Source organism: Clupea harengus, chromosome 6 (genome assembly GCF_900700415.2).
Source record: "Clupea harengus chromosome 6, Ch_v2.0.2, whole genome shotgun sequence".
Lineage (NCBI taxonomy): Eukaryota > Metazoa > Chordata > Actinopteri > Clupeiformes > Clupeidae > Clupea > Clupea harengus.
Window position 1 is genome coordinate 10,611,600 of NC_045157.1, and position 22,500 is coordinate 10,634,099.

At 46.8% G+C, this 22,500-nt stretch overlaps 1 protein-coding gene across 2 annotated transcripts in view; it reads left to right on the forward strand.

The window, feature by feature from the left end:
- The window catches only part of fstl5 (follistatin-like 5), a 148,154-nt gene that overhangs the window by 104,413 nt on the left and 21,241 nt on the right, over positions 1 to 22,500 (forward strand). Inside the window, exons 8-11 of one of the 2 annotated variants that reach the window (XM_031568961.2) lie at positions 2,466 to 2,477; positions 6,506 to 6,626; positions 10,593 to 10,754; positions 12,017 to 12,151. In XM_031568961.2, coding sequence (XP_031424821.1) covers positions 2,466 to 2,477; positions 6,506 to 6,626; positions 10,593 to 10,754; positions 12,017 to 12,151 — 430 coding nt within the window. The remainder of the gene's footprint in view (positions 1 to 2,465; positions 2,478 to 6,505; positions 6,627 to 10,592; positions 10,755 to 12,016; positions 12,152 to 22,500) is intronic. The other variant, XM_031568962.2, reaches the window with a different exon arrangement.

Genomic DNA, 22,500 nt, shown 5'->3' on the forward strand with positions numbered 1-22,500 from the left:
CCTTACCGCACGTTACTGTTCCAGGTAATCCCAAATAGGACTCTGTCGCTTTCTCCCGAATTTTGCCGCCATGATACCAGGTGAGGGGCGTGTATTAAAAGTGGTACGGCGGAAGATAGACTAAAAGGTTATGTATGAAATAAATTGACAAAGACGAAAACTAAGGACATTTTCTCTATAATTCTATTTTATTTTAGTTAGTTTTGTAAAGACACAATACAGTTTCAGTTAGTTATCGTTTTTTTTATAAAGCCTCGTTTTTATTTTTATTTCAGTTAACGAAAAAAAAAATCACACCTCGTTTTCGTTTTTTCGTTAGTTTTCGTTAACTATAATAACCTTGGTGTGTGTATGTGTTTATATGTGTGTGTATGTATATGTGTGTGTGGTGTGTTTGTGTGTGTGTGTGTGCGTGCGTGCGTGTGTGTGTGCATGTATGTGTGTGCATGTATGTCTGTGTGTGAGTGTGTGTGTATGTGTGTTTGTGCATGTCTGTGTGTGTGTGTGTGTGTGTGTGTGTGTGGTAGCTTGCATAATTGAGTCCACCACTGCCGGAAGAGATAACGTTGGTCCAGGTCTCTGATACACTCTGATACACCATTAAACCTTCAGAGTGTGTTTGCAGCTCAGGGCCACAAGCTAACCACTTATTGGCTGAGGGCTCATCCCCTACTCCAAAGCCACAGTTCCACTGGGGGTAGATAAAATGGCCGCTGGACTCACAAGCAGTACTCCCCTCTCCCCCCAGAGAGATGAAATATCAGTTTATTCTGTTTGTATTTTCTTATATATTTCTTCTAGCTATGTTTCATCAGTCCCACGGGGCATCTGGAGAGTCTGACTAGTGCATCAGGTCTCTCTGTGGCTTCGCTCTCCACCATCTGCCTTAAAAAATTTGAGACGAGCAGCGAAATGCCAAAGCCCTAGAAAGTGCTCATGGCCTGAGTGGGTTTGATCTCGGCCAATCAGTGGCCGGTCTCCTGGGAAACCACGCATGGACGACTCCATCTTGACGGACTCTTGATGTTGTGTGGCAACATTTCTTTTTTTTCTTTTCAGTGTTACACATACACATACACCCACACATACACAACCACACACCTATTATTTTAAGTATAAATAATTGCATCCACGTAGGTCACGGTCTCTGCTCTGCAGCCTTTGAAGCTGGCAGTGGATGCTCCTGTTAATTGTCTTCATTGTCTTTCGAAGGACGTGTCTTTGGTTTAAAGCTGTGCTTCTCCACTAATGGGGAACCAGGGAATACCACGTCTACACCTGCCTTAGACCACATTTCAAACTCAGTGGACGGCTGCTATCATTGCAGCATAATTGGGGGCATAATGTGTGTTTTGGAGGCGAGAGTGATTTGCCTCCCAAAATTAAACATGGCAGTGGCTCTCTGGATGTTTTTGGGGAAACTGTTTCAGTAACTCTTAGGTAACCAGTCCCAGGCTAATATGGCTGTCTTTAAAGCTGCTGTTACGGAGTTTGGCAGATTCTGGCCTCATTTTGGCAAATCTGCTTAGAGTAAATGCTGGGTTGCTGAGAGTTGCATCATCAGACACACACACACACACACACACACACACACACACACACACATGGCAGCCCAGGACACATTGATATTCTCACAAGGTTGTTCTGGGACAAACCCACAAAGATAAGCCCTGCCTGATGGGAGACACATCTGAATGAAACACAGAGAACTCTGACGTGTGTGTGTGTGTGTGTGTATGTGTGTGTGTGTGTGTGTGTGTGTGTGTGTGTATATGCACACAAGTTTGTTTATGCACAGGTGATAATTCAGATGACATTGGACACACTCTTATGTGTGTGTGTGTGTGTGTGTGTGTGTGTGTAGGGGGGGGGGGTGGTAGCTGTGTGCCTAACTACATCAGTATGTGGGTGTGTGGATGAGAGAACAAGACATCACATGAAATCGGCACACCCTTCCCTGCTATCCTCTCATGCTAGACTCTAATCCCCCCCGCCCCAGTATGAGCAGCCAGGCTCTATCCCACTGGAGTTCTCTGAGGAGGACAGGCCCGGCCGCGGCTCAGCACTGAGGTGAACTAGATGGGAACAGTCAGATAATTTACAAGTCAGTGGTAGGTACAGGAATGACAGTAGATAATGCAGAGTGCTGAGCGTTATAGATGTGCTGTGCAAACCCTGATGGACAGACTGGACTCAGACTTGGCGCAGATGCGGTTCAGATCCTCATGCCCGTGCTCTGCAAACCTGTATCTGTGCAACAACCCCCTAGTGTGAGTGAGAACGACAGAACAAAGAAATTGTGTGTGTGTGTGTGTGTGTGTTTTGTCTCTGTTTCCTGTCCGTTTGTGTGTGTATTGTCCTGGCTTGACTCTCTCCCTTTGAAACTATGAACTATGAAAATGTGTGTGTTTTGTGCTGTCCCAATTTTCCCTTTCAACTGATGCCCTTCTATCTCCTCCCTACAGATTCCTACCCAGGTAGGTGTGTGTGTGTGTGTGTGTGTGTGTGTGTGTGTGTGTGTGTGTGTGTGTGTGTGTGTGTGTGTGTGTGTGTGTGTGTGTGTGTGTGTGTGTGTGTGTGTGTGTGTGTGTGTGTGTGTGTGTGTGTGTGTGTGTGTGTGTGTGTGTGAGCGGGAGAGAGCATAAGCCACTGAGTCTAATGAGGACTGGCACCTCAGGTGTAACCCGTAGCGACTCGGACATGGGGCCACGTTATGGCAGATCACTGAGAGGAGAAGCAGGGTGACCCCTGACCCTGTCCTTTGACCTCAGCGATGCTGCAGAGTGAGCACCGGATGATGGTCACTGAGGTGTGAAACAGGAGTGACAGGAGATGGTGACACCACTGAGAGTGACAGCAGGAGACAGGCCATAAATATTCATCCCTGTTCCCTCTTTCCGCTCCTCTCCTCTCCTCCCCTCTCTTCTGTTCTCCTCTCGCCTCTCCTCTCTCATCACGCCTCCTCCCCTCTCCTCTACTCTCCTTTAGCCTCTCCTCCCTCATCTCATCTCCTCCCCTCTTCTCTGCTCTCCTCTTGCTTCTCTCTCCTCTTTTCCCTCCCCTTTCCTCTCATCTTCTCTCCTCATGCCTCTCCGCTCCTCTCTTCCGCTCCTCTCCTCTCCTTCCCTCTCCTCTACTCTACTCTGCTCCACTCTCCTCCCCTCTCCTCTCCTCTCCTCCGCTCCTCTCCTCTCCTCTCCTCTCCTCTGCTCCTCTCCTCTCCTCCTCTCCTCCGCTCCTCTCTTCTCCTCTGCTCCTCTCTTCTCCTCTGCTCTTCTCCTCTGCTCCTCTCCTCCTCTCTTCTCCTCCTCTCTTCTCCTCCGCTCTTCTCCTCTGCTCCTCTCCTCTCCTCCTCTCTTCTCCTCCGCTCTTCTCCTCTGCTCCTCTCCTCTCCTCTGCTCGTCTCCTCCTCTCCTCTCTTCCACTCCTCTCTCTTCTCCTCTCCTCCACTCCTCTCCTCTCTTCCACTCCTCTCTTTCCATGCTCACAGTCTCTCCCTCAATGTCTGTTGTTTGTCACTCTATTTCTTTTTTTGTTTTCTTTCTTTCTTTCTCCTCTGTTCTGTTCTGTTCTCTTCTCTCCAATCTTTCATCCCATTCTCTCCTTTCTTCTCTTCCCTTGTATACTTTGCTCCTCCATCCCTCTCTCCTCTCCTCTCCTCTCCTCTCTCCTCGCCCTCTTACTCCTCACCTCGCCCCCTCCTCCCCCTGTAGCCTGTGTGAGGTTAGTGAGGTCTTGCTGATACCTCAGGTTGTTGGTGTGAGCTGCACAGACAAAGGGGGAGATTGGGGGGAGGAGAAAGACAGAAAAGTAGTGAAGAGGATAGATAATGCAGAGTACCAGAATAAGAGGGAGAGGGAGAGAGAGAGAGAGAGGGGGAGAGAGAGAGAGAGAGAGAGAGAGAGATGAAAGAGAGAGAGATGAAAGAGGAGACAGTGAGAGAGAGAGGGATGTGAGAGGGGAGGTTTGTGGACATCTCATGTTAATCCTCTGAATCTGATGATCACTAACTAGCTACCTAACTAACTAGCTACCTAACTCACTTACTCACTCACTCGAGTGGAACATGCCTGTATTCCTTTACTGGCTGAGTGTGTGTGCTGAGTGTGTGTGCTGAGTGTGTGTGCTGAGTGTGTGTGATGTGTGTTTTCTGAGCGTGTTTTCCGCTCAGTGTTTGCCGCTCTCTTCTGTCTTCTTTTTCTTCTTTGCTTTCATGTTTCTGTCTTCAGTGTGGCACCTTTTTTTCTGCTGTTTTTCTTCATCGTGCTAAACCACTCGGGCTGCTGTCCGCTGCTCCCTCAGGACGCTACCGCCCCTTAGCGAAATATTAATGGACACTTCCGCTAGCCTGGCGGGGACAGAGGCAGGCTGCCGGTACAGGCACATGCAGCAGGGAGATTAGTCACTGTTGTCACTGTGATGGATTGTCTGCATCTAAAAGTGAACACGTTCTATTGGAGATTGTTCAATCAAGTGACCTGTTTTTCTGTAAGTTCAGATATACCAAAGGAAATAAAAAAACGATTTATTCCATATTATTCCATGAATAGAAGTCTGTCAATCTCTAGAGAAACTGCCGAAGGTCACTGGCAAACAGGCTGTGAAAGTATATCAACGAGTCGATCTGACATGGTAAAGTTAATGCCAGCCTAATGTTAGCCCCTGAGCTGAAAACAGTTGAATAGAGGCCCGTCAATGGAAGACTCAATTCAGTCTGTTTGCATCGATCTCAGTGCCTTTGTGTGACACCCCATCTGCTGTAAGTTTGGAAGTGGCACTGAGTACCACCACAGTGATTCAATTTTAGGCTATTGCTGTGCATGTTCAACTGTGTGTGTATAGCCCAGACCTTCAACAGAGTAAGACATCGTACTGAAGAGAGAGCCCAGACAAACTGATTTGAAGGAACAAGGGGCTTGTAGCTGAAGATCTCTGTAACCTTGGAGTGTTCTGTGTTCTGTGTGTTGATGCCTCTGAGGTCTAGTGGACCTTCACATTGCTGATACTGAGTTAGCGGTTAAATAACACTTTCATGAGCACTGTCACTAGGAAACAAAGAGAAGTAGAAAAAGGAGAAACTCTTATAACACAAAGAAACTCTCTTATGAAAGAAACATTGAGAGCCCTTTCTGTCTGGGAGAGAAAATATACAAGATTCTCAAGAGGCGAGAAGTGCTTGGATGAAGAATGGGGCAGGAGAAAAAATCTGCAGGTCAGAACAGAACCAGCATCAGTGATTAAGTGATGGAGGTTGTTGGAGGATGAATGAAAACAAAGAACTGAACCTGCATCTGTGATGAACAACGCTGAGACCCTCTGAGAAGGAGACGAGTTAGAGACGAGATCAAACTGGTGTGAACAGCTGGCACGTCTGTCTGTCACACGCGCTGAAGGGAAAAATGATCTCATCAATATTCAGAAACAGGTGTGTCAGGGGGAACCGGATATGATAAGCAGAGGAGAAAGAGAAAAGACGTCTTCTGTAAGAAACAGGTCCAGCCTGAGACAGACGTCTTCTGTAAGAAACAGGTCCAGCCTGAGACAGACGTCTTCTGTAAGAAACAGGACCAGCCTGAGACAGACGTCTTCTGTAATAAACAGGACCAGCCTGAGACAGACGTCTTCTGTAATAAACAGGACCAGCCTGAGACAGAACTGAGACAGACAGCTTACACATGCCATAGAGTCTGTGACAGGGTTACTGGTGCAGTGCTCTGTATATTACACTGGACTCACACATAGTTGTGATGAGGCTTGGATGGGAACTGCTGACCAACAGTGGTATTCAATTTAATTCAATTAAATTCAATTTATATAGCGCCAACACAATACAATTGTCTCAAGGCGCTTTACAGAGCCCAGTGCCTGGACCCCCTTGGAATGACATTCAGAGGTCTTTAGGTCTTTAGGTCTTTAGTGTTTGGCTATTCTCTAGGGCTTGCTTGGATCTGAGGGTGAAGTTCTGATTAGTGTTTGAAAGGGCAGAGGTTGGGTTTCAGTCAGAAGGTGGAAAGGGGCTGTTAAGGTGAGCAACTGAGAGCTGACTTCAGAACAGTAAAATGGAAAAAGAAACAAAGGAAGCCATGTTGGTTAGTTTGATCTAAAGTGGAAAATGAATGGCTGAAACCGTGTTATCATGCTAATGCCACTGCTTGTTACTGCTTGCCTGCCTGTGCCTCTGCTATGTCATGTTATGTCACTTTATGTCATGCAATGCCACATCATGTCACTTCGTGTCACTTGTACGTCAGGTTACTCCACTCCACAGATAAAGGCAGCTGGCTGTTTAGTGTTAATGTCGCTGCAGCATCTCTGAACGCTCTTCAGTTTGGCTTTTGGCAGCTTGGTGGATGGCACACTCTAAGCTTTGACCCTGAACACAGGGACATTTGTGTGTGTTTGTGAGCACGCATGGCTGTTTGTTTGTGTGTGTGTGTGTTTGTTTGTGTGTGTGTGTGTGTGTGTGTGTGCGCATCAGATGTGTAACACGTGTCTCTGCTTTTAGGATTTCGGCGACGATGGGTCCCTGTACATCACCAAGGTTACCACCACACACATGGGAAACTACAGCTGCCACGCTGATGGATATGAGCGGCTCTCACAGATACACACACTCCAGGTGAACGGTATGTAACACACCCACACTCACACCCACACCCACACCCACACCCACACCCACACACACACACACCGACACTCCCTTTGCCCTCTTAATAACTGCCTTTATTTATCTATAGTAATTCTAAAAGCCACTATTGCATTTTGTGATTGCATTCTTAGGTAAGTAAATTCAGTAGCCACATCCCTGTGTGCAAAATGCCACTACTGAGTGCTGGTGATAGCAATTACACTAATAACGCTGCATCTATCTCTGACACGCTGGGGTGCTGTGGATCACTTTCATTGGTCCAGTAGTGTGCCAGACATGCAGCGCATACTGATGTGGATTTGGGAAATAATGGGAATGATTTGGGAAAGAGACACAGTGCAGATCGCCGTGCATCGCAGGATGGATGTTATATGCATCAGAGGTGATGCTATTGGTGGAAGTGTGGTGCAGCTCTTAGCGCTCATAATTTATTCTCTCGTAACGAGAATAAGCATCCTCACAGTTTTAGCCTAGTGACACATTATACTCATGATGTGGTCAATAGAGCTGATACATACTGTACATACAAATCCGTCTGATATATACTGTATATATGTATGTATTTAAGTGTGCACACACTACTTTCACATTATCTATATATGAAAGAAGTCTACACTAAAAAATACTATTTATATTATTGGATATACTTTTCTGCTTCATAAAACACACAGCACAATGCATAAAACACACAAACACACACACACACACACACATAAACACAATACATATTGTTTGGGCACTTGTGCATTTTTATAATAAATAAAATATGATTGTATCCATTTCTCATTTGACAGACACAGAGAGGTGAAGAAAATAAAGCACACACAGAGAGGTGAAGAAAATAAATATTAGTTCAGAGCTTCAGTTCAAGTGCGACTTGCTTGTTTGTTTGTTTAGTGTCAAATGCCAGTTTTGAGTCTCAGACCGAGGCTAATCCCACATGGAATCTCCGCGGTCCTACGGCTTAACCGGCTACAGGGATGCTTTGCTGTAGCAGTTGACAACACCATATACTTAGACTTCACCAATCCACATGAAACTTGGTATGGTTGTAGCCTCAGATGTCTGATACAGAATAGAACGTCCGTGGCCCAAGGGGTGCTACTAGATTATTACTAATTTAGGAGTGTTAAATATGCATTATTATTCTATTTTATTTAGGCTTTTTTTCTATTTGTATGTTTTGGATGGAAGAGTGTTTTTCATTTCTGCATGATTGTCGGTGACACTTTTTTTTAGACTGGGCAGTCTGACACAGGAGGACCTTCAGTGACCTTTTGTTTCTACTGTATAAAATACTCACAGCAAATCAAAGCAGGCCTAAGTAGCAGCCTCTGCTTTTAATTGGATTAGGATCAAGCTGCCATGGCCTCAGGTGGTGCTATCTGCCAATTGATTAGGTTTGGGGAAAAACTAATTAATTACACAGCCATGTGACCAACGCTCTGAAACACTCTGCAGGATCACACGGAAACCCGATCACTGGGAGACACACACACATACACGTGTGCACACACACACACACACACACACACACACGCATGCACACACACACACACACACACATGTGCGCACACACACCCCCCCGTGTGCACATACGCACATACAGACACACACACACACACACACACACACACACATACACACATCACTGTAGGAAAGGCTGACATATACAGTGCATTCAGACAGTATGCATGCATGTTGTGGACCCCACGGTTGGAGAGAGAAAGGGGCGCATCAAACAACAGAGATATGCAGACAGGGCAGGATTCTTAAAATATCCCCAAATACACAGCAATAGCACTAGCAATAGCAGTAGCATCTCTGTTTGTGGCCATTACTTGGCAGGTAGGAGATGGTCTGCATGAGGCATGAGATAGTGTGTGTGTGTGTGTGTGTGTGTGTGTGTGTGTGTGTGTGTGTGTGTGTGTGTGTGTGTGTGTGTGTGTGTGTGTGAGTGTGTGTGTGTTTTTTCGACTATGCCAGGTGAGACAGGTAGTGTAGAGAACAGGAACAGATGGCTTCATCAACCTCCCCCCTGTTCTCCTCTCCATTCTCTCACACACACACACACACACACACACACACACACACACACACACACACACACACACACACACACACACACACACACACACACACACACGATATAACACAATAATACAGTACATATACTTGACACATACACACATGATATGCAGTGAGTGAGCGACACACACACACTCCCGTCCTCTGCCCGACTGTCTCAGATGTCATATCCGTAACATCGCTGCAGGCCTTCTGGGAGTTAAATTTAGACGCAGGAAGAGGAGGCTGCAGCTTTTGGGCTCCGCTGCCGGTGAACTTTTGCCAGTAACAGTGTGCAGTATGAGTGACAGTCCAACTACATACACACATACACATGCATGTATGCACACTCATACACGCGCGTACACACACACACACACACCTGTCTAATACGATGATGAAGGCTTAATGTGGTAATATCCACCTGCTGGCATAGCACCTGAGGCAGCAGAGAGGATGACAGCCACCCTCTCACCTGCCCCAGTTCTGTGTGTGTGTGTGTGTGTGTCTGTCCATCTAAAAAATCCCAGGGATAATTAGACTGAAATAAAAGCTAAACCTCCATGATGGAAGAAGTTGCTCCAGCATTGCGCTGACCTTAAAGATGTTGAAATTAAATATCACTGAAATGTCACAGTCAACACCTGCTGAACGGACTGCAAACCTCTCTCTTTCTGTTCACCCCCCCCCCACACACACACACACCACCACCACCCCCATTCATCACACCTCTCCTCTCCATCTCTCCCCCTTCCCTTCCACCTCTCCTCTCCAGCTCTCCTCCCCTCTCCACCTCTCCTCTCCTCTCCATCTCTCCCCTTTCCTCTCTCTACCTCTCCTCTGCTCTCCATCTCTCCCCCTCCCCTTCCACCTCTCTTCTGCTCTCCATCTCTCCCCCTCCCCTTCCACCTCTCCTCTCCTCTCCATCTCTCCTCCTCTCCTCTCTACCTCTCCTCTCCGCCTCTCCCCCTCTCTGTCTGACTCAGTCCTAACGCTGCTCCGTCTCTGTGTGGCCGTAAAGGGCGATCTGTGATTCATCTTCCGCAGCCCTCTCTCTCCACATCCCTTTTGTCTACAGCAGAAGAGCACAGCCCTGAGATCATTAGCACCCCGCCCAGTGGCACACTGCTCTGTTTAGCTACTTCATTTGTTAGGGCAGGCGTCAGCGTGGCAGACCAGACTAATGTCATTAAACGCCAGTCAGGGAGATGCGGACGCCCCACGGGCGCTATCGATGCCATGCCAATGGGAAAAGCTCTCCTCAGTAGTGTAAGACTTGGCATCAGGTTTAGCAGAAGTTTTTTCAGTATCCTCTGGTGTCTCCTGTACCCTAAGCAAACTCTTTCGACTCATGTCATTTTCCCCTCAGTGTCAGCACCTGTGGTCAGGGGTTTGAGACCGGACCTCTCACACATTGCCCCCAATCACCCCCAGCTGCCCGCTGCTCACGTATTTAGCAGTCGGTCTCATCCAAACAGACTTACAGTCCAGATATATATATATAATCATAGTTCTGCGGGCTTTGATCCTGTGACCTTGCAGCTTCTCGCAACATTGCTCCCATCCTGCCCCCTGCTCACGTATTTAGCAGTCGGTCTCATCCAAACAGACTTACAGTCCAGATATATATATATAATCATAGTTCTGTGGGTTTTGACCCTGTGACCTTGCAGCCTCTCGCTACATTGCTCCCCAGCCTGCCCGCTGCTCACGTATTTACCTACAATGCAGATATATATAATCATAGTAATATCAGTCTGTGTGCTCTGTGGGTATTGACCCTTTGACCTTGCTGTTGTTAGCACATCGCTGATCTGCATGAGCCCTGACATGTGCCTTCTAACCTCGCCCCCCACCCCCCTGTGCCCCGCTGCAGTGCCCCCGGTGATTAGGGTGCATCCCGAGAGCCAGGCCCGAGAGCCAGGCGTCACCGCCAGCCTGCGCTGCCACGCGGAGGGCATCCCTGACCCACAGCTGGCATGGCTCAAGAACGGCATGGACATCGCCACCAAGATCTCCAAGCAGCTCACCCTTCAAGGTACATACACACACCGACACTTGTTCACACATGTGTGCTCTCACACACACACACGTGCTCACACACGTGCTCACACACACACACACACACACACACACACACACACACACACACACACACACACACACACACACACACACATACTCACACAGTGCCTAGACAGAGACTGATCAAATAAAATAACAGATCAATACTGTACAGGGAGTTATTCATCAGGAGCAGGTCATATGGTGTTTAACTACAGCTTACTAATCAATACTAGACCTGCTACTCTTTATGTGCTTCATGAAAAATATGTTTTTTTTTCATTTTGGCACGCTGGGACAGGAACAGTATATATTTACAATAAAAATAACAGCTGCACAGTAATGTGTTATTGCCATGAGATTCAGATTAATGAAATGACAAATTATTTCTTCGCCTCACTGCACAATATCAGCCTCTACCTGTGTAAATAAGCTGTAACTTTGACAAATAACACCTAACAGAGCCGTAACTAACACCTAAAACTCAGCAGAATATATTACCATAGTGAATCCACCATATTTCAAAGCTGTATGCAGCTGATATATGTTTGCATGCATAGTTACCAGTGGGAAACTTGTAAAAGCTGTGATATGTTGCTTGTATAGAATGGCTCTCTCTCTGTTTTTCTCCCTGGTGTCATGTCTTTTATCCTGCTCTTAAAGGGGTTGAGATAAGGTGGTTGAGTTCAGAGTCGTTGCACACTCTTTACTGTGCTTCGCAGTGCCCTTTAAAAATGCTCTTTCTTTTTTCTCTTTTTTTCTCCTCCTCTCCTCTCGCTCCCATCTCTCCCCTCCTCTCCTCTCCTCTCCTCTCGCTCCCATCTCTCTTACTCTATGCTCCCCTCCTTTCTCTCCCACTGACCTCAATCATCCCATCTCCTCTTCTCTCCTCTCCTCTCCTCTCCCCTCCTCTCCTCTCCCCTCCTCTCCTCTCCTCTCCTCTTCTCTCCTCTTCTCTTCTCTTCTCTCCTCTCCCCTCCTCTCCTCTCCTCTCCCCTCCTCTCCTCTCCTCTCCTCTCCTCTCGCTCCCATCTCTCTTACTCTATGCTCCCCTCCTTTCTCTCCTACTGACCTCAATCATCCCATCTCCTCTCCCCTCCTCTCCCCTCCTCTCCTCTCCCCTCCTCTCCTCTCCTCTCCTCTCCTCTCCTCTCCTCTCCTCTCCTCTCCTCTCCTCTCTCTCGTCCTCCTCTACTCCCCCCTACTATCTATCCCGTCCTGGGCCACCAAACGCAGCCAACGGCAGTGAGGTCCACATCAGCAACGTGCACTTCGAGGACACGGGGGCTTACACCTGCATCGCCAAGAACGAGGCGGGAGTGGACGAGGACATCTCCTCGCTGTTCGTGGAGGACTCAGCTCGGAAGACGCGTATGTTTTAGTCATGTGTGTCCTCCTTCCCCTCCTCAGCGCCAGCGAGAAACGCTACCACACATGAATTATTTACACTACGGCTTCTCAATACTTTATAACATTCAGCTGTAATAATACAACCATGGGCTAAAATCCCTTCTCCATTTATCACTCTCTCTCAGTCTCTCTCTCTCTCTCTCTCTCTCTCTCTCTCTCTTTCTCTCCCCTTCTACATTTACTCTCTCTCTTTCTCTTTCTCTTTCTCTCTCTCTCTCTTTCTCTACCTCCTACATTCACTCTTTCTCTCTCTCTCTTTCTCTGTCTATAGACTCTGATGCTCATTTCTTAAATAAGATGTTTTGTGCTTAAATAATAATAATCTTGTAGTAAACCACAGCCTCAGCGTCAGCATCAGGACCACCAGAGGCCCTCTCACAGCATTCTCGTCAAATATTTACCCAGATTAGGAATCACTGTACTGAACTTCACAAAGTCTTAACATTTACCCAGCCTAAAAATCACTGTACCGTAGTTCACAAACTCTGAATATATTTTTTCCAGCCTAGAAATCGCTGTACTGAGCTTAACAAACTTATAACATTTACCAAGCCCGGAAATCACTGTTTGGACTGTATAAACTGCTAATTGGGAGAGTTCCCATTTCACTCAAGATATGTAGCTTGTGAGCTTTCTCAGTCAGGAATCACAGAAATGTCCAGAGTAACTGACCAACACTAGCCCCTCAGATGCTTTCTGTTGTATTGAATGTTGTTAGTTTGGCACCAGTCCCTCTTTGGGCTGTTGGGTCGAGTGTTCCGAGTCCTTCTGAGCTTCTTCTGGGTCGAGTGTTCTGTGCTTCCTCAGGTCACTCTGCCTGGCACTGAGAACAGCCATGATATTACCCTGGCAACTGTGATATCATGAACCTGGCTCACAATGCTGCCCGTCATCTTGGCTCCTCTCGAAACATTGTGGGTAATGCACTGTGCCTTTATGAGCATCAGGCTGAAATTAGAAATAACTGCACCCTACCCTTCATCTCCATCTCTAATGCACTGGTCTGAGAAAATAAAAACCAGCCAACTGCGAGGGTTAAGAGCACAGGGCAGGGAACATGCACTCACTCCTGCTCTCTCGAGCGGAGATCAAAGAGGTCGCCCAGGCTCCAGGAAATGACATCACTCTAGCTGGCTACTTAGTACTAGCCTTTTGAAAGACCAGTGCAGCATTAGTGCATGAGTAACCTCCAGAGAAGGACGCTAATCAGCTTTAGCCACTGTTACCTAGGGTAATGGTTCTCAACTGGTGTGGTAAAGTGAAGTGAAGTGTATTGTGTACTGTCACCCAGTTGAAGCGGAAGTGTCATAAAAATGTGTACATCTCATGCTCTTTTGTGTTATTTCGATAACCTCAAAGGAACACTCAAACAGGAAATGGCTATTATATCATATACAGCATATAGAGTAATTTAAATTGAGACATCTCAACCAATACTGGTCTCTTAAAATTACTGAACTTACAGTTTCATAAACACAACTAGGTGTAGTCACTTTCTTATAAGATAATTACAGTTATTATATAGGTTGGGGTGCCTTTGACCCCCAAAATGTTGAAAACCCTCTGCCCAAGGGGTTTTTGGTTGTGGTTTAGGTCTTGGGCTCTGTAAACCACTTTGAGACAAAGTCCATTGTTAATGACGCTATATAAAATAATAAAACTGAATTTGAATTGATTTGAATTGTGTTCAGATCTGGCTTCAGCATTATGCTAAATCAAAACTTTTTGTAGGTAGCATCACGATAGAGCCGAGCACAAACAGGCTCACGTGGCTCACGTGTCTACACCACCTCTTCAACATGGCTGTGCACACACGGACTGTGCTTCATGTGAGGGCTGGTCACATACAGTAATACACACGGGCTGTGCTTCATGTGAGGGCTGGTCACATACAGTCATGGGCGTCGCCACAATATAACTTGGGGGGGGTCACGTCCCCCTCACTTAAAAAAAAAAGTCATTTGGACCCCCCCACATTTGACATTAAAATATTAGTGCATGACTGGTCTACTAGTCCAGCGTTCTTTCCATTGCTTCACAATCAAATCCGTCCCACTTTATCAGTTGCGGGAATACCCATAGCAATAGAAATCCACTCCGCGTTTTCCAGGTTTCCTACACATCACGCACCAGATTCAACTCCCATCCCATACTCTTTGATTGAAGCGTTGCGCTAGCTGTTCCACAGACGAGATGGAAGGAGGTTTTTTTTCGAGGAAGAGGAAAGTAAGTCAGTTGCCCAAGTTTTCCCTTTAGTGGCCAAAGCACCCTTATGAGACATTCTCTGGCTATAATAGCATTAAGTCACAAAGATCCTTCTGCAAACATTATGATTATAGCTACATAAGCAAGCTATTTACCTACAACTAGCACTAGGCAATACCATACTTTATTTACCCATTAGTGAAACAGCATTTGTTGATTTTTTATTCTGCGACTGAAATATGTTGTGCTTTTGGCCGTGTTCAGACCTAGGCGTCTGTTTCAGGCAGAAAGGGATGACCAGGATGTTTTTTTCAAGTAGCTACAAAAAAAAATGAAGGTGGTTTATTTTTTAACAACCATGAGCTAATCTGGAGTTAACGTTAGCTAACATGCTAGTTTTTCTAACGACTTTTTAAATCCTCCTTTTAAATATTTTGCTCTCATTAAATAGAGAATAAAGTGCCAAAGTTGTCAGTGTCAGTCCTCTGTGTATTACACCAAAACATTATCCTGGCTATCACCAGACCAAGCTCAATCTTATTTAAGATTGCAGATCGGGCTGGGTTTACCCAGTCTACCAGAACATAATAGTAGTCAGTGATTGCAGCCCATGCCGACTCCAAGGAAAAACAATGAAAGAGAGAGATAATTTTTTTATCTAAAAACATGGTAAATATACCAGAATGCGGGAAATTGCATCTACATCTTTCAAAATTTTCTGGGGTAGAACCCCCAGACCCCCAGCCAAAATATGTCCCCCCCACTTTCAAAATGCTGTTGACGCCCTTGCATACAGTAATACACACGGGCTGTGCTTTATGTGAGAGCTGGTCACATAATACACTGCACCTGCTTACTGTGCTGGTCCTCCTTAGGGAGGTTATTAGGCTCCTTGGGTGGTGGAGATTGTTAGTTAACCTCTTGCACTTATTTAAGGCCTCCACTGAACATTAATTTAGATGAAAAATTGTTTAGGTTGCAGCTACTGCCCTTTCATGGGCATATGCATATGTAGGTTAATACACAAGTGTTGAATATAATTACCATGTGATTAAAACACAAACAAGTCTATGCGATAATATTCGGATATACAGTACTTGTTTTAAAACTAGAACTTTAAAAACAGAACAGGGTAATTTTTCTTTTAGTCAGACTAGAGTCAGTGTCTATGGGGATCACCGGCATAAGATGATTTGTCAGCTAGACCAGCTTTAGACTCACTCTGAAAGTGTAAACCATGGGGCAGCTTTTGCAGAGAAGCTGCTGGTTGTTAAGGGACTGGCAAGTGGCGTTCGTCTTTGGTAGAATCGATTAAAGCCTTTGTGTAGAGACTGTGTAGAGAGCTATCATACAGGCTGTTCACCGGTGTCTGGAGAGATGTTTTTACAACTCAACCCAAGCAATCAGGTGTAAGCCTGCTTGCGCTACTGAGTTCTGACTTATCTGTTTGCCTTTTAGATTGATGTGTCACCGTGGAGACTCACGGCGGTTTGTCATTTTGAGATATCTGTATTCTCAGGGAGAGACTGCTGAGGCAGTGACACTGCAGATTTGCCAAACACCAGTATCACTGCCGCCCCAGCGGAGCATCAGAAATCCCCTCCATGACACCAGATTTTAGTAGGATAGGTGTGGTTTGCCGGCCTGGTGGGGGAGTAAGTCACTGAATGACATCTGGCTGATCACCAGAGCTCCTGCAGGGGCAGCGCCGATCAGTGATCGAATTTTATTATCCGCATAATGAAAGGGGGAAAGAGGCGCGGGCGTGATCACGTCCCCCATTGATTCCTGCTGAGTTTGGTCAATAGCCACACACATTAGCGCTGTCACTTTTGGTTTGCGGCACTCTCCGTCCTCATCTGCTGCCGTTTGAAGTGTGTCCAAAGATCATCTGTGCCACGCAGCGGGCGAGTGTGAGCAGCGGCGCGCGCCCAAACGAGCGAGTCAGAGGGTGCTGTTCCACTCCGTCAGGTGTGGCGGCACGGAGGGAGATAGATGTGACAGACTTCACACGCTCCTAACCAGAGGCTCCCGGAACATTCACCACGAATAGGGACATGCAGGGACAGTACAGGAAGTGACATGCTGTCTGAGAGGAGGGAGCAGATGTCTGATTGGCTGTCTAGCCACTTTCACTGTATATTATGGATTTTAGTTTCGTTTTCGTTTTCGTTTTCGTTTCGTTTCAGTTGTACACATTTACCTTTGAGTTGCTTGATGTGCACTCATTTTGTAACAGCAATTTAACCAGATGTTATTGTTGTGAAGACTGCTGAACAGACATGAGGAGAACAGAAGAGATCAGGTACTGCACTGATGAAAAGGAAAGGTGCACTTTGTTTGTTGCTAATATCATTATCATTACAATCACAATCACACAATCAGATAATAGTGTGTGGGTATGGGCTTAATTTTTATTTATATTGTGCTAATGACAATAAACACTATCTGAGCAGAGTGACAATGGGCTCGATTGGCTGTAGAACATACACTGTAGAGCATGTCTGTGTGGAACAGGCCAAACAGCACACGGACACCCAGCAGGTGTGTGAGGCCTAGAGGGGAGAGGGAGAAAAAGAGAGAAAAACATTAAAGAGACAATAGAGGGGAGGGTGAAGAGAGAGAGAGAGAGAGAGAGAGAGAGAGAGAGAGCTGCAGAAATAAAATGGACTATGAGAGTGAGGGGAGGACAAGCGATAGAGAATGAAAATACTCATCTCTGTTCACCTGTTATTACCCTTCAGTCATCAGGGTTAGCTGTTATTACCCTTCAGTCATCAGGGTTAGGCTGGCTCTCACCTCTGCAGTAATGTTATCTTCTGGAGTTCACTAGAGCAGCTCACTGCTGGAATAAAAACCTCCTCGAGTTTGGCTCAGACAGACAGGTCGCGCCTCCGCACTCGTTTACACACCACACACTCTTTCACGACCAGAGGGGAGCTACGTATACGTCATCCAATCCTTCAGCATCATCAATGAGCAGCAATGTGCGATATATATGCAGCGACACACGATATATATATGCACATGCCAGTAAGAGCAGTGATGAGGTGTCATATTACACATTACAATCTACTGGAGACAAAGAGTTCAAGAGTATATTATGTGAATGAATTCAGTTTCAACTCTGCAAAGATAAAGATCGTTCCTTCTCTCTGCGCCTACGCCTATTAAAATACTCTCCTCTCGGTGACAAGAGCAGATTTGCTTTGAGAGCGCTGTTTTGTCAGAGTTCTGTCACGCTCGACACTATAGGCTGAATTCCCCCCGTTCGGATTATGGCTACGCCTGCAGCAGTTTACACAGTGAACAGAGAGATCTCCCGTAACAGCTTAACAGAGCCTGGGCCTTGGCAGACGAGCTGGCTGAGACCTTTCCGCTGCTCAGCATATTTTGACAAATCTTCTGGGGCCCGAATGAGCGCAGTGGATTCGAGCGCAGGTGAACTACACAGAGGACACCTGAGCACTAATGGCTGAACTCGTCCCCTGTGGAAGGGCAAAACACTCCTACTGCTGCTTCGGAGATCACACACACACACACACACACACCACACACACACACACACACACACACACACACACAGACACACACACACACACACACACACACACACACACACACACACATACACACACACACACACACACACACACACACACACACACACACACACACACACACACACACAGACACACCAGCCTTTATGACTTACAGCGATACTGCAGAGAAATGTGTCAACAGTGCGGTCGAAGCCCCAAGGCAGTGCCCTGAACCTTCATCTGTTTACCATCCATCCACGTCTGTTTGTGTCCGTGTTGGTTTTGACGGAGATGCAGAACATGCAGCAGCCTCTGTTCTCTAGAGTCTAGAGGATGCAGAGATATATTTCCTTGGTATGGAGTGTGAGAGCTTCAGGGGGAAGCTGGAGGAGGGCAGATGTGTGTGTATGTGTGTGTGTGTGTGTGTGTGTGTGTGTGTGTGTGTGTGTGTGTGTGTGTGTGTGTGTGTGTGTGTGTGTGTGTGTGTGTGTGTGTGTGTGTGTGTGTGTGTGTGTGTGTGTGTGTGTGTGTGTGTGTTGTTTTCGAGCACCTCAGAAAGAGTGTGAGAAAATGTCCTCCCTCTCCTCTTCCTCAGCTGGCATACAGAGTGAGTGTGTGTGTGTGTGTGTGTGTGAGTTTGTGAGTTTGTGCTTCTCCTCCATTCAGACTCGGGTAATTCATTCTCCATAGGCGCCTGAGAGAGTGGCATACACAGAGAGATGGCGTTTCTTACTTCTTCAGGTTTCAGAAAGTCTACCTCATGGTCTAACTGTAGGGAGAAAACTGTAGAGAACTGTACGCATTGAGCCTTCCTTGGTAAATCACTCATCGAGTGTTGGTTCTGGCAGACGTACGTCCCTGACGTCCTACAACATTTCTACTGCGTACTCTAAGTTTAAACAGTGACGACTCTGCAGCTCGGGTGAGTTCCTCTGCGAACTGCAGTCTCTCGTGAGAGTTGTCCTTCCTTTGAAGAATCCTTTTCAGGATCCATCTAAATATATGATTAAGAGCCATTCCCATCAACTTTAGCCAGGCTAAAAAAGCCTGCTGCAGTCTGCCAGAAAGCTAAGCCCAGGGAAGCTCCCGCATAGCAAAATATGACTACGGCTAAAGAAAGACATTTATCAGGGGGTGTAAGTAAGAGCTGAGAAATGCATAAGTCTTATGACGGATTAACAAACACTAGATAAGCTTTATGCCGTCTGTGCTGCACATGAATTGAGACAGGCTCAGAACATCTGTTCCCGACAGGAATGTTAACTATTCGATGTCAGGAGAACAGCCCTAATGAATGGTTCAGAGAGTAGTACCCACTCAGAACACCCCATTCTGCTGTCATGACGACGTCCTCTGGCAGTCTCCTGGGGCCACTCTGCTGAGTCTACTTGTAAAGAAACACACACACCAATAATGGAGGAGATAAGAACATGCTGTGTGTGTTCGCCGCTGTCACACTGCTGTTTAATGACACGGCCATGGTCTGGCACTGAGGCAGTGCAAGGGATCTCTTCAGAGGAGTCACACACATCACGAGACTGCTGACTACTGCACCTCCCCGACACACAACCCAAACTACAGCGCCTCCCCTACACACAACACAAACTACTGCACCTCTTCTACACACAACCCAAACTACAGCGCCTCCCCTACACACAACACAAACTACTGCACCTCTTCTACACACCACCCTGACTATTACACCTCCCCTACACACAACACAAACTACAGCACCTCCCCTACACACAACACAAACTACAGCACCTCCCCTACACACAACCCAAACTACAGCACCTCCTCTACACACAACCCAAACTACAGCACCTCCTCTACACACAACCCAAACTACTGCACCTCCCCTACACACAACCCTGACTACTGCACCTCCTCCACTGACTACTGTGCCTCCTCTACACACAGCCCTCCTAAACTGACACACTACTCAGGCATTCCCAATAAGTCTCAGACAAGTCAGCATCAGGAGTCGGCAAACAGGAGGACCGTCGGCAAACGCAGTCTGCAAATACCACTCATGTTTACTGTGTGTAGTAGTGACTGAGTCACACTGTTCACAAAGATGTCATGCCTATTTTATGCATAAATGCATTCATAACAGTTATAATTAAATCATCGCCACCCTTTTTAATTATCCAACGCCGCTAGGAGGATTTGCATAACAAACCGCCATTCTGCCGCTGCCGCTCCTCCGTAGGCTCTGTGGCCTGGCACGGGCTTGATAAGTCAATGAGTGGCGCTGAAAAGGAAACGGCAGCCTTGGAGACCCACGGCACTTGTCATGATTAGTTTGCCATTTGTACCAGTGACCTAATTAGAGAGGCTCAAAGTGCCTTACCTGTTATGCAGTCATAGTGCCGGAGCTTGGCAGAGACATGGCCGTTTATAGTTGCGGGCAAGCAGCCCAAAATGTAACGATTGTGGCCTCACAAAACAAATCCAGTTTGTGTAACCTTGCTATTAGGAAGGTGTCGTCTAGCGAATACAGGGAGTGGGGGTTGGGTGTTTGGGGGCGGGGGGGGGGGGGGGGGAGAGGCGAACAGCGATGTTTGTGCACATTTCAGGGCTGGACCGCTGGGGCGAGAGGGAACAATCTAGAGAAATTGGCTCATCTCGCTCCTGTAATATGGATGAGAAAGATGATGTATGAGCTCCTGATGTGACCCCAGCTCCCACAATCTCCGCTGCACAGTGCGAGCGGAGAGCGCGAGCGGAGGCAGAGGGGACTGGGGCTCCCAATCTCATCCCTTTAGGGCTCTGTGCCCGGGCTGCATCCTCGATAAACACACAGGGAGGAGTAACCCTCTCTACACACACCCCAGAGCTCCGGACTCTCCTCCTGTGTATCCGCAGCAGCAGACGGCTCACTGTTAAAGAGCCATTCTCCAGGCAAGGGAGCGTATGCAAGATTTAACAAGAACGATTTGACTAAGCACTTTTGAGCGATGGGGTTCAAATGAATACCCTTTCCCCTTTTGTCTCGATTTCTCTCTTTCTCCCTCCACTCCTCCTTTCACTCTTCCCCTCTTTTACCATTCCCTTTCTTTTTTGCTCTCTGTCCTTGTGTAGCAGAATGAACATAGCATGGTGGGAGATTAGAATCAGAGTTGAATTGTGGGAGATTGCTTTGTCGAGAGGAACAGAATGAGCCCGTGGCTCTGAATGAGAAAGAATGAGGAAACACACACTCACACACACACACACACACACACAGACACACACACACACACACACACACACACACACGTGGGGCAGCCGAAGGTCAGCCATCCACGCGAGGCCCAGAGAGCCAGACAGCAAATCCCAAGAAACAAGCGCTCATCGTCATTAATGAAGCAATGACCTGCCTAACGAGCTTCATCTGTTAGCTGAGATGGCAGAGCAGCGCAGAAGCTTTTAGCCAGCCGTAAATAAGTGTGATATGAATGAATGCTGTTTTGGGGTAATGGCGTGTGTTTTCAGATGTGTCGTGGTGAACAGGGTTCTGTATTGTGACATACTAAATACTGCGTTTGGAGGGAATGGGGTACATTTTTGTGTGTTGTGGTTCAGATATTTCTGTGTTGTGATACAAACGCCTGTGGTCTGAGTTTGAATGGCGTGTGTGTTTTCGTGTGTGGCAGTAAAGAGGTCTCTGTTTCATGCAGAGTGCTATGTCTTGTTCGAATGGCGTGCGTTTTCGTGTGTGCCACGGTAAAAAGGTTTCTGTGTCGTGATACGACTTCTGTGTTTGGGTGAGACGGTGGGTGTTTTTGTGTGTGTTGCTGTTAAGAGGCGTGTCGTGCGGAGTGCATTTTTCACCCTCACTGACCTGTCGCCTCCACCCAAGGCTCATCAATCCTACACAGAGACGCTCGACGGAACCATCCAGAAGTTAATCGCGTGCTGCGACTCTGGTCATGCATCAAGTCTATTTGATTGTCATCAGGCTGTTAGCTCTCGCTCTGTCGGTCTCTCTTCGTCTTTGTCCTCTTTTTCTCTCTCTCTCTCTCTCTCTCTCTCTCTCTGCCTCTAGCTGCTAGTCTCCCTCCTGCTTAGTGTCCCTCTACTGATGAGCTGTAGGTGGTCAGTGAGTTTAATAAATTGGTGATGCGTATAAAAGTGCCGTTTCTGAGGGGAAGTGGCTGAATCACTGTGAGGAGAGTCTCCCTCTGATGTCAGTCACGGCGGTCTCTCTCTCTCTCTCTCGCTGTGGAAGACTGACAGCAGGGGGCGCTCTCTCTGGCCCCTCTGCTGCCGAGTGCTCAGGGTGGCCATCAGGAATCAGGAAGATTGATGTCATCAGCTCTGTGGAGGTCTCTAGCAATATGATAAATACAAATAAAATTGAATTGAATTGAATATCATAATCCAAATTCATAATGCTGTGTCCGTGTAGCTCCACTGGTAGGCCAAGGTGCCAATAGCCGCTTTTGGATTAAGGCATTTGGAATAAAGTGAATGAATCAAATATGATTATTACTTTAAGTGGTACTCTCTAAATATTGACTAAATTAGTAGATGTTTACCTAAGATAGTTCACTAAACTATAAGAGAAAATTAAAACAG